This window comes from Haplochromis burtoni, unplaced genomic scaffold (genome assembly GCF_018398535.1).
Source record: "Haplochromis burtoni strain Fernald_Lab_line unplaced genomic scaffold, NCSU_Asbu1 Contig_66, whole genome shotgun sequence".
Lineage (NCBI taxonomy): Eukaryota > Metazoa > Chordata > Actinopteri > Cichliformes > Cichlidae > Haplochromis > Haplochromis burtoni.
Genome location: NW_024582427.1, coordinates 1,649,571 through 1,666,193, shown reverse-complemented (window position 1 = coordinate 1,666,193; position 16,623 = coordinate 1,649,571). Strand labels below are relative to the sequence as shown.

The following is a 16,623-nucleotide window of genomic DNA, read 5'->3' as shown; positions in this document are numbered from 1 at the left end:
GTAAGCTAATGATAGTTATATAAGAGCAGATGCTGCTGGTGCAATAAGCTGTAGTTTTACGTCCAGTGGATGATGATCTGATTAGTCGACTAATCGCATAAATAATCGGTGACTAGTCGACTATCAAAATAATCGGCAGCCCTAGTCCTAAGCTAACTATTCATTTTATTTTAAAACACTATGGTGTTTAACCTTGAGAGATTATTAGATCATTGAGAGGTAGTTGGAGACGAGGAGTATGGTAAGTCCCTTTGGAGTTGGAGTCAGGAGACGCCACTGAAGGCGCCTGTACACAGCTGCTTTACAGGAGCTAAACATGTTGCACTGGTTAAGGTTTTAATCTCATTGTTTCCTGTTGTTTCTAATTTTAAACGTTCATTCATGCACTGTGACTGCAAACTTTTTAGACACCAGAAGCTTTGTCATTACTGGAGGTCGTTGGGAATTTGAAAAATGGCGATGAAATCAGCAATATTGTTTGCCTGGGTCTTTAAGTTTGTGCCATTTTCATACAGATTCCCAAGTATTGTTTTTTTTTTTTTTCCCCTTCCTAAATGGGAGGTTAGATGCTTTTTGTTTTGTTGGAAACAGTTTCTTTTGTTTACGGTTACCTGAATGGTGAAAAGACAAGATTTGAGCGATGGGTGTTATGGGACGTGCGATTCAGAAGGTAAATGCATTGAAAAGTGAAATATAAGTAGGTTTTCTGGGCCCAGAAATTCCTGTTTGACTGTACTGTCCTCCAAACCTGAAATATCTTGCTGTCATTAACATGTAGAGCATAGACGCCTCTACTGAAACTCTGGCATGCTGCTTCTCTTTGTGCTTTTGGCGATGTATCCGTCAGAGGATTTTTATTCCCCCCCGCTCTCTTTCTTCCTGGTGATTGTCCTCAAGGCGCTTAGTAAGATTTACTCTTTGGTGTGAACTGCTGCCTGGGAGCTGGTTGCCTCGCTCGTGTCACTGTGGCTGGTGACAGTGCAGGAGGAGATAGAAAGGAGGAAACATCTCTGATTTCAGGGCATGAGCCAGACAATGAGGTGGCGAGCGTGACTATCGTTTTCATTGGGGGGGAAACTACAGCAATACCAGACTCACATCTTTAAAGGCTGATAATAACGTGCACGTTTTCTTCAGAACTGGTTTAAGGTAACAAGTTTGTGTCTATCTTTCTGAGGTTCTCCTTGTTCTTTTTTTATTTTATGGATAATTGTTGTAATTGTAGCTGGATTGTAGCAATAATTTGTTACTAACGTGTTTAACCCTTTGTTTAAATTCTATATCTACTAATTTACATTCACGTAAGAGATGGTGGTGTGTGCTGCTGTTGAGCTGGTCATGTTGTATGGAGATCACCTGTTTTATGTATTTATTTTAAGGAATAACTCAGATCCTGCTGTGATATGTTTTATTTTATTGTTCTGAGGAAGAGCCAACAAAATACACAACACGTTAGCTGTCAGGCCTCAGTTGAGTAATATGTATATTTTAATCATTTATTGGTTGGTTTGTGTGTTCGGTATGCTAAGTGCTCCCCCCCTTTTTTTTTTTTTTTTTTTTTTCCCCCCTAAAAGGAAAAATATAAAACATTTGTTGTTTTTTATACTTTAACTTAACATAACCTCAAGCTCCTGAAAATCTTTCACTTCTATTGCCAAGAATTTTATCACCATCACTAGGGCTGTGCGATATGACGAAAATCTCATATCCCGATATGAGACATTTATCGTCCTGACAACGATATAAATCACAAAAATGTAACATTTTCTGTAAATTCTGTGAATCTCGGGCAGCTCGACTTGTGTGAAGTGTTTTCAGCTGGGCGTCGTGTACCTGGAGTCGGGTGTTTCAACCGATGCATGAAGCTATACGTTTTTAGACATAAGTTGTAACGGCCACTTTTTTTCTTTTTTTCTTTTTTTTTCCCTCCAACATTTGAGTCTAAGGTTTATTTTTTTTTAGCACCTGGCGGCTCTTTTTTTGCTTCTCATCCATAAACTCTCTGCGTACTCTTTCATGTGATTCAGTTTATTTTTAAAGGTCTCAACAGGATCTTGAGCTTTATTATGAAAGGTTTACGTGGAAAACCAACAAGCGGACAGCAGAGCCACGCGATGGTTTTACAATCATAGTAACCATACCATAATATAATCACCATAGTGTGATTATATTAAATATAAGAGGAAGAGTTTCTGACATTCCTTGACATGTTGTTCAACACACTTTTTGAATTTGTATTCTCCTGTTGTGGCTGCTTATTCGAGTGATTGTGTTGTGTGGGTTTGTTGCAGTGATTGTCGCTGGATGCAACAGAGTCAGAAAAGAAGAATGATGGTGTCGGCTTGTAGTTTAGTTTATGTGAAAACAGACACCACAGCAGTTTATTAAAGGGGAAATAAGACGCATAAAGCCAGATTATTCACCGAGAGCCTGCCTGCTGCTGGTAGATAAGACAAGTAATGAGAATGTAAATTGAACTGTTTGAAAGACAAGCGAGTACCTGTGGGAGAAAGAAGCAAGTTTGTCTTATGCTGGGGGTTTTTTCTTCCTAGAAGACTCTACATTTTTAATCAAATGCATATAAATGTTTGTGCTTCTATCTTACTCTGTTCATGTATGCAGACCAAGTTGTAATGTCAGTCATCTTTGTGTCCCCACAGAGTCCACCGGCCCTGCCAAGGTAGTGAGAGCAGGCAACCCACCTAAAGCCAGGCGTGGCGGCAAGGTAATACTTTTCATGCGTTTGTCTGTGTTGAATGTTAAGCAGTGGACAGTTAAAGGGTTTATAATAATTACAAGCTCTAAACGTATTAATATGGCTCAATTTGTTTTTAAAAATCTCGAAGGAAAATTCAGTGCTTTTAAAATCCAGATTGTGTTGACGGGAATTTGTCCAAAGGGAAATTAGCTTACTTGATTGGGAAAAATTAGACACTCCCCCCCCCATCGAGTAAGCTTATAAGATTTATTTTTGTCTGTCATTGTTTAATAATTCCCAGCCAAGAAATCAATATTTTATATAACTTTCACCAGATAACAGATTTTTGTTGTGCTGCATTTAAAAACAAAAGTGATTTATTAAAATGTAGGTGAAGTGGCTTTTTATTTCTGTTGTAGTATCAGGCTTTCTGCTTTGGTGTCAAAATGTCAGCAGTAGCAGGGGACTAGACTGGGTGCCACTCCTGCCTGGCAAGAAGACCAAAACGAGGCTAGAGTTCACACAGGCTCAGCAAACTGGAAATTAGAAGATTGAATCAACAAAATCTGTGTTCTGAGTCTGTTTCTGCTGTGACATTTGGATGGTAGGATCAGAAACTGGCATTAATGGCATTAAAGTGTGGATCCAATTGTCTCAGCTGCTGCTGGTGGTGTAAAGTGTGTGGGGTAATTTCTTGGCACACTTCGGTCCCCTTTAAAATGATGCCTAGTTGAAACTAAACACTGCAGCCTGCTCGAGTAAAGCTATTCCATCACGATCAGTCTTCATGCCACAAAGCTCAAGTCTTCTCTAAACTGGTTTCTTGAACATGATTATGAGCTCACAGCCTCCACAGTGCCCAGATCTCAACCCAATAGTGCAAATTTGATGTGCAGCTGACAAATCTGCAGCAACCTTATGATGATATTTTGTCAATATGCACTAAAATCACCCAAGAAATGTTTCCATAAACTTAATAAATCTATGCCGTGAAGGATTAACACAGTTCTGATGGAAAAAGGGGCGGTCCTACCCGGTATTAGAAAAATGTATCTGATGAAATATTTGCTGAATGTAAATTGAAATGACAACCTTTATTTTATGACATGAGCTGAAGGAAAGTTGTTGTCTCCCCCCCCCCATGTGACAGCTCAAGAGCAGGTATTTCTTTAATGCCTCGAGAAATGTGCAGTCACCTCCTCTCACATGCTGGAATGCAGATGTGCTCGCAGTGAACCAATTGCATGCGAGATGAAGCCTTTCATTCAGAATTTCCCACCCCTTTTGTCTGACACTGTAGTACTCTACAGTTGGTTGTTTGTAGCCACACCTTGGCCATAAACTTTTTATGGCTGGTTTGGAGTTAACTACCCAGTCCCAGGAACAAAAGACAGAAACTGGCAATCAGCCGGCAACACATTGCTGAAGATAAGCTGTAAAAACACTCATGTAAAGTGTTTTTAACCAGATTACACTTGAGCTTAAGGTGTAAGGACTACAGCGGTACTGCCTGTTCAGACATGATCAGCTTTTAGACTGCATTTTAACCTGAGAGGTGTTTATCTTTTTTCCTTTTTCTCTATTTCTTGAAGAAATTGACATTTTTAAACAGAAAAGCAGCAATCGGATGGGTTTTGTTTTTTTTCCCCCTCTTGAATTTCTTCGTAATTTCTTTGTTTTTTGTCCTCAGGTTGGAGACTTCGGAGATACGAACAGCTGGCCAACTCCAGGGGAGATTGCAACTAAAGACATGCAGGTAGGTGGTTGTTGTTGTTATTGTTATTACTGCGTGTTGTATTTTTGTAGCCTCGTATATGTAGAAGATACACTGGAGAGATTAAGCTCTGTTTCAGCTGACTACATTGTTTGATGTTTGAGTAGAAGCAGTGACATCCATACGTGCGCAACAGGTTTTGTCTGCTATGAGACGTATCTGATTTGCATAGTTTTTTTTTTTCTTTTGCTCTCAGCTGGTGCATTAGGTTTCAGCTGTAGACGGATATGATGATATGTCATTTCATTCTGGTTACAGAACTTTTTCTTTTTAGAATTGGTTCTTTCAACCCATTGCTACAGAGCACATCTGTCTTGTAGAGAAAAGCATTAGCAGAAAGATTTTTGAAAATTTGTGTTCAGGAGTTGTGTCTTTGAAAAATATGGACCAAAATTGCAGAAAATTTCTGCAGGGTAAAGGGTCACAAAATCTGAGGTAGAGCATGTAGAGACTGCTCTGGGACGAATGTACGAACTGGAGCCTTTATAAGCGAGCTGTGGTGTTACGGGGTCTGGAGGAAATCCTTTTATAGTAATGGGAAGAAGGTGAAGACTGGAGGGAACACAAGCGTTGCAACAGTTTAGAGTTGGAAGCAGATTTCAGTAACTTTTAAGTTAAAAAATATTCACCAAGCAAAATGAGGAGCTGAGCCTGCTACACTTTGCTGTAGTGGGTGTTTGCAGCTTTCTTCAATGGGTATTTTAGTGGCTGTAATTACACGCCAGCTAAACAGCACATCCAGACAGAGCAGTCTGCTTCTGCTGGCCCTGACTTTGTGTCCCCAGGATTGATTGTTTCTTTTAAGGTGTGGGTTAGCCAAGATTTGCCACCATGTCTCCATCTGTGGAGACAAAGCAAAGATTGCTGACCACAAAACGAGCAGCTGCCAAATTTTTATTTTTTAAATTTTTTTTTACTTTTTTCTTTCAAAAAGAGAAAATTGTGACGGTATCTAAGGCCTGAGTCATTATAAACTGAGTGAGTTTAAAATGACTTTGCATGTTTTATTGTGATTAAAATGTTAGCTATTTCTAAGAGTAAGCTGTTCTGAGTCTTCAAGCTGCCTATTTGGTTACTTAAGTGCCTTAAAAAACATCCAAATGAGTCATTGATCCTGCAGTAGCACCTTAGTGTTAAACCTTCAAATTTGAGGGATGTTTACAGGTTTGTTGGGCCTGCGCTGTCTCCTGTCATATAACAAAAGAACTAAGGAGGTGGGAGTCTGTTAAAATTGCATTAATGTACATTTAAAAAAAGTCTCTATTCTGCTAGTGCAGTGGTTCTTAACCTGGGTTCGATCTAACCCTAGGGGTTCGGTGAGTCGGCCTCAGGGGTTCGGCAGAGCCTCCGCCATGACATGCACGGCTCATTTTGTGCACCAGTAAAAAACATATCTATGTCTTGAATTTGAAAAAAATCATATTTTATTTTTCACTAAAGAGGGGTTCAGTGAATGCGCATATGAAACTGGTGGGGTTCGGTACCTCCAACAACGTTAAGAACCACTGTGCTAGCGATTCTCATCATGAAACGCGCCTGCATATAAGCTTTACCCAGAGGTCCATGACACTCTAAGCCCTCTTATCATGCACTTGCCTAGAGCCTGCAGGTCAGCTGTGGGATGTGTCTAATTTGTGTCCACTTACAGTAGCACCAGCAGTCAGTCAACCCCCCCCCCCCCCAAAGAACTGTTTTCTATTTCTGGTCTCTGGATAACAGTATGTCACTGGGCAAGCAACCCCCGGTAACCTCCCCTATTTTAGGCAGGCAGGTCTGAGGGAACATGAAGGAGGGAGCGTGTCCTCGAGCACGAAAATGTGGGTCATATCATCAGCACCAGGAATAACCTGCAGGACTGGTGGGAAGGGTGGAGTCTGGAGGTAGGCCAAGGCCTGGGAAAGGATGTCCTTTTAGGGATCCCCCCTCGAAGAAGCCACCCCTGGATCTGTGGTGGTGCTATTCTTAGGGGGGGGGAGCTGAAGTTCGCCATCCATCATGCAACATTCAAAGGTGTAAATCAGTCACTCAATTCCACGGATTACTCATGCTGGGGACTCTGATATTTAAGAGAAGGTGGGGAATTTGCATAGTGTACTTTAATTTTCCAGTGCTGTGGTTAAAGTCAAACCTAAGCTCTCAGTCAGTAAGCATAAAGTTAATCTGTTTTTTTTTTTAAGTTTTAAAATTGTCTTCCACGATGCAACATGAACTACAGCACAGCAATGCAAGCAGAAAGTACTTCACACTTGTTTGGGCAGCCCGCAGAGATTCAAAGAAACGTGCGGTGCAATAACACATTTAGACAAAACAAATTACAACTTTTTTTAACAAAGTGTAAAGTCCAGACACTGAAAGTAGATTTGAATAAGTAATAAAAGGGTTTGTGCTACTTTTTTGTTGTAAGATTAATTAGATGAATAAATTGGATCCAAGTTTAGCAACTGTTTTGTAATACTAATCAAGCTAGGTTGCACTTTCTTTTTTTTTTATTTCTTCTTCTTTTTTTTAAATCAGTGAAAAACTGAAAAGCGTGTACACACCTCTGTTTTGGGACAAATGTTTAGAATAATCATCAAATAAAAAGGTTGTCTTCCTCCCCTCACCCCCAAACGCTTGCTGCAGATGACGGCCTCCTCACTGATGCTGGTTCTGCTGGAGGCTTCTTCCTGTTTAAAAGGCCCTTTTTCCGTCCCAATGCTTGCTCATTGGGAGTCATGTGATTGTTGGGATTTTGCTGGCTCATGCTTATCTTACAGTATAAAATGCTTTCGGGCGACTGTTGTCGTGCGTATACTAGTCACGTTGATTAGGCAGCTGATCCTGTTTGGGTCACTTATGGCGTTGCGACTTATTGGTTGACCTGTGACGCAAACTTGCTGAACTGGCCCCTCAGTTGTTCCCATCCACCACCAGTTTGTTTAACAAAACCAACATATTTTATTCTACTGTATATAGTATTTAATTTTATTCTATTCTGCACAGTTGTGTACTGTATTTATTCTTATTATATTCTAGTTTTGCTACATAACTTTTGCACTGTCCACTTCGTGCTGTGACAAAGCAAATTTCCCACGTGTGGGACTGATAAAGGTTATCTTATCTTATTAAGAAGGTGCTAGATTTTTAACCTTTCAGATTTTTTTTTTTGCTTCAGGCTGACCGCAGCCACTCCAGCTCTTTGTAGGAGCATGCATGTACTCCACTATCAACAAATTATGCTGTGTTGCTATATTGAAGATATTGGTACATAAAATAATTAAATTGGCTTGTGGACTAGTAAAAATTGGATCCACTTGCCTAGTGGGGAATAATTATGATGATGAACACTGAAGTGCAAAAATCTCTCTAATCCATCTTAATTTATTACAATTTAATGTTTTTATATTTAAAAACTTGGAAAAAATAATGGTATAAAATTCAGTGTGTCATGTTATCAGCCCTTTTGTGCCATTACAGTCAGAACCACTCCACACCTCTTAGAGAGCAGCAGCCTAAGTAGCTACTGCCACATATATAACTGTAGGTTGTCTGAGTCATGCAGGCAGAAGAAAGCCCCTCTTCCCCTGCAGTCTGGGGAGAAAAGCCATATACATGCATGTGACTGTTTAGTCCACAGTGGCTTCTGGTGTCATGTCATCTATACCTGATTGTATTTTCATTTTTCACCCCATTTTTATCATCTCATCAGTGTCCTGCCTGTAATTTTCTTTCTTTCATTCACCCACCGTAAATAGCAGGGCGGTGCTGCTTTCTGGGCTGGGTTTTTGGTTAACTGTTCCTATGCTCGGGATTAGAAATGTCTCATTATGAAAGTGGCTAAAACAGACGTGTCATCAGTGCCTTCCTGTAGCGCAGGAAGAATGACTCAGCATCCTTGTGATCTTAGCTTTGTGCGGCTGAAAATGCCAACAGCAGTGTTATTGATTAAGAAAACTCACTGAACCGCTCACACCTGATCCTTTAATGGTTTATCTCACACCATTCTGTCATCGCTGAAAGTATCCTCACTCCTCGTCCAAGCCGCACAGATTTCACAGCAATAAACCTCTTGATGTTATGACACACATTAGCTTTGTCTCCACTGAGATGAGCTTGGCTGTAGTGTGGAAGGCCCAGAGGAAGCTCGGCCGACTAATAGTTGCAGCAGATGCTTCTTATTATCCACAGCTTGTGCAACACTGACTTGGCATTTTCATTGTTTTTGACAACACCAATAAAAAGCATGATGTTGTTGGAGCAGAGGAGCGCAGGCTATAAAAGCCCAGTAGGTCTGATCTGCACTATATCCGAAAACTACCAGATTCTAACTATAGGGCTGCGAAGTACGCTGATTAATTGGTCGGGTGCTAGAAAGCTTTGATCCATTTTAACTGCTTAGCATTAGAGCTTCTTTTTTTTTTTTTTTTTTTTTTTTTTTTAAACATCTTTACATACCGTACGTGTGTGTCTGTGTGTTTGTCTGTCTGTGCATCATGGTCCCACCTCATTGTCTTCTCTAAACTGCTCTTCCCTCCCTCTGTTCAGATCGAGGCAGTGACACGGACCGTGTCCTGCCCGCCGACTGTCAGGCAGGTCAGAGACTCATGGAAATTCACTGTAAGTTCAACCCATGAACCCTGCTGCCTGCCTACCTGTCCACTTTCAATAACTGTATCTGATTTTTAGACCAAAAACAAGTGAAATATGTAAAACTTAGCATTACACTCACAGAAGTATCGCTTTACCCTTTTTAGAGTTAAACAAAAAGATCCAGATAACTCACTTTTTGACTAAAGACATTTGTGCTGTGACTTTTATTTGTAATTTTTTTTGTATGTGAAAGAAGTTTTTGAACATTTCTTTTAAGACACTGGGTAAGCCCTGTGCCTTTAAGTGGCCGTATCCCATGGTAACCTTAGGAGAGCCTTTGTTATGAGACAAACTGTCAACTTCTGTCCGTTTAAACTCAGAGGAAATCTCAGTATTTTCTTCCCATTAACAACAATCATTACTCAGTGAGCAGTAAGTTAATGACTTATTTTTATTTTTTTATGATTCTTCCCTGTCAGTGTCATTTTGCATCATCATCATCATCTGCTGAGTCATGTAATGGTCACCGGTGCCATGTTTTTGATTCATTATGCAGTTTTTGAGGGGGGCCTGTTGTGTTGTTCCTTTGTTTCTGTCACATATGATGGTGGAGCTCCCATAATGAGGTCAGCATATTTGTAAATGTAATCTCTGAGTCAGATGTTCAAGCTCCAGGCTGCTCTGAGCAGCTGATGTCAAAGGGTTTTCTAATCTATTATGAGCTGATGTCAGAGGAGGCGGAGCCTACAAGTTTTGTGCTCTCTTTTCGGAAGCCTGGTGAGGGGCAGTCAATCGGAAGTGGGGTCAGAGGGAGAGGGGGTGTTAAGGAGATGGGCGCTAAAATAAAAAAATTGCTGCAATGGAGCCAAAAAGCAGAAATGAGCATCGTAGATTGCCATCAAGGGCACAGCATAGTAGATGAATGTAGACAAGAATTTGGACTGTTGAATAAAACGGTACTACATGTGCTAGAACAGAAAGTGATTTTCAGACTCAGTATTGCTACAAAACTCTGCACTACTGAATTTGGAAAACCTGTTGTGCTGTTAGGATTTTGTTCTTTTTCTTTCCTTGTCATTTATCCCATTTTATTCCAAATTAGATTTAAAAGATTTGTTCATTCTAAGCTTGGCCTAAAGAAAGAGTTGGCAAAAGAGGATAACAGAGATAACCCAATAAAGCCAGACTTCTTTGCTTTGTGCTATTTGTGGCATCCTATATTGTATAATAATATATTGTATAATATAGGGATGGATGCCATCTGAGGTAAAACGTTAACATTCGTTTGGAGTTGGTTTACCTTTTCTTTGTCTTTATAGTTCAGTGATTTCTTTGGAAGAATTTTACATTGGTTAAAAGGGTTAATAATATATTAGCTGACTGAATCATTGTAGGGTAAGTCTCAAAAATAAACTTCACAGTATGTAATGTTTAGGCCCAGCATGTGTCAGCTTTGCATAATACACAGTTATATATTTGAAAGGAATTACTTTAGCTGGTGTGTAAGGTCAGATGTGCAGTCACTGTCTGAAATCGTACCAAGAATTATGAGTAATCTGGTTTATGTTCACCTGAAGTAATTATTTTCAGCAAAGTGGAGCGTTCGAGCCTTGCAAGATTCTTAATTTTCTGTTGGAGGTACAAAGTTAAAAAGACAGATTACAAATTGTCTCTCTTAATGCTACAAACAAATAAAATTGTGTGTAATACAAATGCTTTCAGTTGCAAGATTTGAAATAGGTTCCTTCAGCTTTTGGTGTAATTTAATTTAAAAATGCTTTTATTTTGTAGTATAATTTAATACTTTGCACTTTTTTTAATGTTGACTTTTTTACAGACTGCTTTCTTTCTTACTGTTGTTCAGAAATACCAAGTCTGTTTGGGTTGGTCTGGTCTTTGAATTGAGTTTGTATGATCATATTAAACTTAATAAAGGGTGTGCATGGCTGTGCGTGTTCATGGAAATGAACTTGCTTTTATTTACCCAACTTCACACAAATTTACGTGACTCTTGTGCAAAGACCTCAGGAGTGCCATAGTTTGCAGATATGCATGTTGCTGATTGCTGAGCTGTCATAACACAGAGGAGTGGCCGATTTGAATAAACTACTATATCAGCTCTGGGAGCAAAGATAACCAGCAGAGCCACTTTATATATGGTGAACTACCCAGTGTCCGTTACTGTGCCAGGTTATGCTGGGGTGTAGGGCAGAAGGAGCAGTGTGTTACTCTGCTGCAGTCCCAAAAAAAGGTCACGTAAACCCCAAACCACATGCAAAGTCACCTTTGTCCCAATCACCTTTATGACCTGGTGGGTATTTGCAGTTTTAGCCTTCATTAAACATCAATCCCACCATATTTATTAATCCAAAGCCTCTTGATTTTACACACTAGACTGCTGGTTTAGGAGCTTCTTTTTCCTGTTCGCATTCGATTTATTGCAAACTTTATTTTTAAAAACTAAAAAAAAAAGAGATTTAAAATACTAAAAAAGACTGCTTGCTGTGTGTGTGCGTGCGTATGTAAACATACTGAGTTGCTCAACTCTAGGTCAAGATTATAAAAGTGATGTTGGTTCAGTGAAAATGAGCCCTTGGTTACTGAAAGCTAACCTGTCCCGTCAAAGTGCCAGCTGTTAAAGGGTTTTTAAATAATGCTTTAATTTTACTGAAATCAAATGGTAAAAATGTGTAACATTATACAGAATCTTTGCCAGTGTAATTTGTTAAGCAAGTGTATTAAGAATTAATTGTGGCAAGTTCCATATAATTCAAGTCTTACATGAAATTGTCTCAGTCTCCTTTCATGGACTTTTCTTCGCCTCCTCTAAGTAGCGGTTTGAATGTGTTTCCCGTCTACTTAGGGCACCAAAAAGACGATGGTTAAAAAGGAGTCAAAGGAGAAAAGGGAGAGCAATGAAGAGAGCAAGGAGAACGTGAAGGCCAAGTCAGACGACTCGGGAGAGGAAAAGAACGGTGACGACGACTCCCAGAAGAACGGACCGAAGAAAAAAGGTGACCAATGATCAAACTGATTTAATCATTTGTCTGTAATTATAGTGCTTGCTAAAGAATCTGGTTTTGACATTAAAACGTTTGAAGGAAAAAGTCCACTCTGAGCTTTTGGGGTTCTCGCTTTTAAATAATTGGCTTCATTAGTATCTGGTGCTAAAGTTGGTGGTAAGGTTGATGAAATACAAATGAAAGGATTTCAGTTAAGCAGCTCTAAAAATGGCAGTAATGACTCCAGAACTGTGAACTAAGATGTTAGGATTGTGCTGCTGTTTTTTGTTGTTGTTTTTGCTCTTAAATGGCCAGTCAAAGGATCAGTAACCGGTACAGGGGTACACATTATGTGGTAGATGATTTTGTGCTCTCCACTTGTGCCTTTGCAAATACGCCGTACTCCCCGTGTAATATCAGAGAACAAAAGGCCACCTTTGCCTACGTTTATCAGTGTTTCAGATGCGTTCACTCCACGTGTAAAGGGTAAAGTGAGTGCAAGATAAGTTGGGTCTTTCATGGCTGCTTAAACAAAGCGTGTTTTAATTGTAATAACCACGTTAGTAGTGTGGGAGCAAATCTAAATAAGCAGAGTCAGTTACAGTACAAGGTTGTATCACTCGAAGTCAAATACAGGTTGCCTTTTAAATTCGTGCCCATAACAGATCATTTAGGAGAAGTTTGTGGTGGCTGGTTATAGTTTAGCAGTTTTGGCAGCAGTTAAAGGTTTAAACCGTGCCAGCCAGGCAGCCAGCGAGTGCTTTCTGACCTTCACAGCATAGCTGGCCCTCAGTGTGCATGGCTGTATTTGCTCTGTGTGTGTGGAGGAGGGGGGCGTTTCCTGGCTCTCATGTTTTCATCACCTCTCAAAAAAAACATACCGGCATACAAATGGTCTGGCACGAATTTTAGCACCGACCTGCCCGTTCGTTTTCTTTTCCTAACAATTCAGGCCAGTTGTTGTATTGATGAAGAGACTTAAACAATGAAGTTATTTATGCACTGAATTGCAGTATTTAAGATCAGTGCATACAGTGCACATTTTTATGTACTCGTATCAATTTTAAAGCAGTTGGGTTTATAATAGTAAAACTTCTTGTTCCTGGAGATGCATTTGTCGGTTTTTGTATATGTGCTGTGGAGGTGATGAGTTTCATGTCTCTTCTCTGACTAAAATGTTAAAATGAAGAGAACTTGAACAACTCTGATCACAGTATTGAAGCAAATGAATCATGTTTTTCGTGCCCATCAAAAAGGTTTTGGCTTTCAGCCACAGGTAAATCACCAGGACTCTACTTAAAACAGAGCCTGTTTTACTCAGAGTTTAATTGGCTCTAGTTGTCCAGCAGGCTGCCTTGCAGAGCTGCAGTTTAAAAGGACAGCTGATTGTCACGGTGTGACGTGGACACATGGGTAAGGTTTTCAGATACCACAAGCAGGAGGGAGGGAGAAGGGAAATGACGGGTCTGGGCCTGCACGGAAGGCTGCAATTGCCACAAAATGTGGAATATAAGTAAATTTACAAGCTACCTTTTAAGCGAGATGCATAAGTAAACAAAGAACTGCTGTCAAGTACAAGCAACCAAGTATTTTAAGAACAAGAGGGTTGATGACCACATCTCTTACATTTGCAGGGACAGTCACTTCCCTTCTTTATTGCACGTGCTATCTATCACAAACTTAACCACATGTCCACACAGCACCCTGACAACCAGCAGTCCTTTCAGATGGCAGCTCTGTGAGGCACCCTGCTGGACAGCCAGGGTACTGCAGGATACATTTACATCTATGAAAGTCCTGGAAGCGATTATCAGTTTTTCAGAATAAAAGTTGAATGTTTATCACATGCACATATCTAAAGGCTATTAGAATCAGCCAATCATCTAGCTTACAGATATACTGTTTCTAAACTCAAAAAGCATGGTGGTGATTAAGATATTCATTTGGTAGATGTAAGAATGAATAAATAAAATAACATCATCTGAAACAGTCAGTGGATTTGTTCTTCCTTTTAACGGTGTTTCCTCTACATGTCATTTGAAAACAGGAAACAAGCAGAAGTGGGTTCCTCTGATGATCGAGGTGAAGTCAGAGGGGCCCAGGGAGCGCTCGGCCTCTAGGAACAACAGCAGACAGAATGAAAACCCGCGCCTGCCTCCCAACGCCAGGAACGACCTCAGAGGTTAGTCTGTGACGTCTTCACTTGGTAACAGGTTTATTTTGGGTGAGAGGTTGTAGGAAGTTGGCTCCACATGGCGGTCATCTCTGGTGCTTGCACATGATAGCACATCTGAATATGCGACTAATGGAAGTGGCTTTGATGCCGTGTCTTTAGATGTTGATAATACAGAGCTTATTATTACATTTAGCTGGTTAAGAAAGTGCACATGACTCAGCAGCAGGATGTGGAGAGGTAGGGAGGTGTGTGTGTGTGTGTGTGTGTGTGTGTGTGTGTGTGTGTGTGTGTGTGTGTGTACGCACATGCATGCTCGACTGCTAATTTTATACTTCTGCTTTGATAGCTTCACTATTCAGCTGTGTACTTCACGTATTACTCCACTTGTGTTCAGGAAATGAAATCTACTCGCTGTTAGGAAGACGCTGTATCGTATTCAAATGTGTTTTATCACAATTTAGAAAACTAGTGAGAAAGAGAATTAGTTAGCCTCATTGGATATTTGTTCAGACCTACTTATCCAGTCTGGTTTAGTGTTTGCTGACAGGAATATGGTTGGCTTCCCTGCAGATTGGCATAGCCAAAAGTATGAGCGCGAGTGGCGTGACGACCACGATGAGGTTTCCAGCGTGAAGAGTGAGGGGGCGCCATTCCGCGGAGGATTCAGAGGTCGAGGACGTGGAAGAGGAAGAGGTCGGGGACGAGGCAGAGGTGCCGGGAGAGGTACGTCTTACTCGTTTTAGACGACTCAAAAATATCAAAAGAACACTTTTTTTCCCACCGCTAAGCAGGTGTCCTCAAAATGTTTATAAGTAATCTAATATGAACATCGCTTTTGTTTGTTTTTTTTTGACCACAGTAAGTTTTTTTTTTTTCCTTTTAAGTTAAAAGGCTGACCAGACTGCACTGACAAATCAGCATCATGCAGGATACTTGCACACGTTTCCTAATTTGAGGTCTGAATGCACTGAAGCAAGGTGGTAGCCAGATAATAGTGCAATAGCAGTGACACAGCAGAAGTCACATCTCAGCACAAAAGTAGCCTTGTAGCGTTTTCTCTGGAAATTCTAAGAAAAAGTATAACATGATTTCTTAATGCTGGAGAAAACGAGCTGCACAGTATTGTCACATAATAAAGCGTTTCTTCCTTGGATGGCGTTTCCTGGTTGGAGCTTTTTAACCAGCAGCAGCAGAAACTTCCATCCACCATTTGTTCTTCCTGTCATATGGACCGCAGCTAGCAATGCTTGTTTGAATGTGTTTACATTTGAGCTGCACTGGCTGTACTCTACTGTGTATTTTTTAGCCCCAAGTGGCGAAACAGGTTTATTTTTCACTGTTGGCAGGAACTGTTTTCATGCATATTTATGCAGAGTATTGTGTGTGGAGATTGTTGAAGTAGGCCTCTTTTTAGATACTGAATCATCATTGGAGGCACACGAGTGTTCCTCGGTCTTGGACGTGCCATTGTGCACACCAGGGGACGTAAACGTGGGGTATCGCTATATAACATTTTTATATCACTTAAGAATTTACAGCTATTATTGCAGACGCTGTGATATGGCAGAGCGCTTGGTATCACTATAAGAGATGTGCTGCAGAAGTGATGAGCTCTTCATGTCTCTTCTCTGACTAAACATCTGTGGAGAGAACTTTCACAACTCTGATCTCAGCACTGAAAGTAAAGCTGCCTGGGCTAAATCCTTTCAAAATTACTTTCACAGGAGACATCGCAGTTTTTAATTTTGTACCGTTTGGTTGGTGATGTCAGTGTTTTGAGTGCTTTGACAAACCCATTACCCACACAGCTTTTGTGGAAAGACTCCCCATGAACTTAAGTGAATTTGTCTTAATAGTATAGTTTGAGGGTTTTACTTCCAGTCCAGTCTTCTGTTCATCTGCAATCATGGAGTACAGCAACTTTCTCTTTATCAACGTTTCAAGGATTTAAGCTGGTGAATTGGATGAATTAAGTTGGTACAGGTAGACAGTGTCTTATCTAGTTTTGGTTGCTTTGGCTGCCACGGCTCTGAATCTGAGTGTTTGATGACCCTGATCTGGCCCCCACGGAGGCTAGAGTAAAAACAAAAAGTGCAATAACAACCAGAGAGTGTTGGAATGAGGACTGGCCTTGGCTCCAGCAGGAGAAACTGGTTTCCCTGAAGGCTTGTTGGTTTTGGCCAGAGTCTCCCTCCCACTTCCCTGTTGTTTTCACTCTCTTCATACATACATTTTTCCTTATTCCAACCCCCCCACCTCTCTCTTCATGTACTCATTTTCCTCCTTTTATCCTACACCCTCCTTCCCAGAAGCACCAGCTACTCATAAACTTTATAACGGTGCCCAAAAATGTGAGTGAAGCAATTTTATTTCCACTTTTCTCCCTTTTTTTTCCAACTTTTTT

At 40.4% G+C, this 16,623-nt stretch overlaps 1 protein-coding gene across 7 annotated transcripts in view; it reads left to right on the top strand.

The window, feature by feature from the left end:
- The window catches only part of larp1 (La ribonucleoprotein 1, translational regulator), a 50,006-nt gene that overhangs the window by 20,487 nt on the left and 12,896 nt on the right, over positions 1-16,623 (top strand). For 3 of the 7 annotated variants that reach the window (XM_005923128.3, XM_014333819.2, XM_014333821.2), the window contains exons 2-7: positions 2,661-2,725; positions 4,389-4,454; positions 8,997-9,068; positions 11,905-12,055; positions 14,091-14,225; positions 14,790-14,942. In XM_005923128.3, coding sequence (XP_005923190.1) covers positions 2,661-2,725; positions 4,389-4,454; positions 8,997-9,068; positions 11,905-12,055; positions 14,091-14,225; positions 14,790-14,942 — 642 coding nt within the window. The other 4 variants (XM_042221420.1, XM_014333820.2, XM_042221421.1 and 1 more) reach the window with 4 other exon arrangements.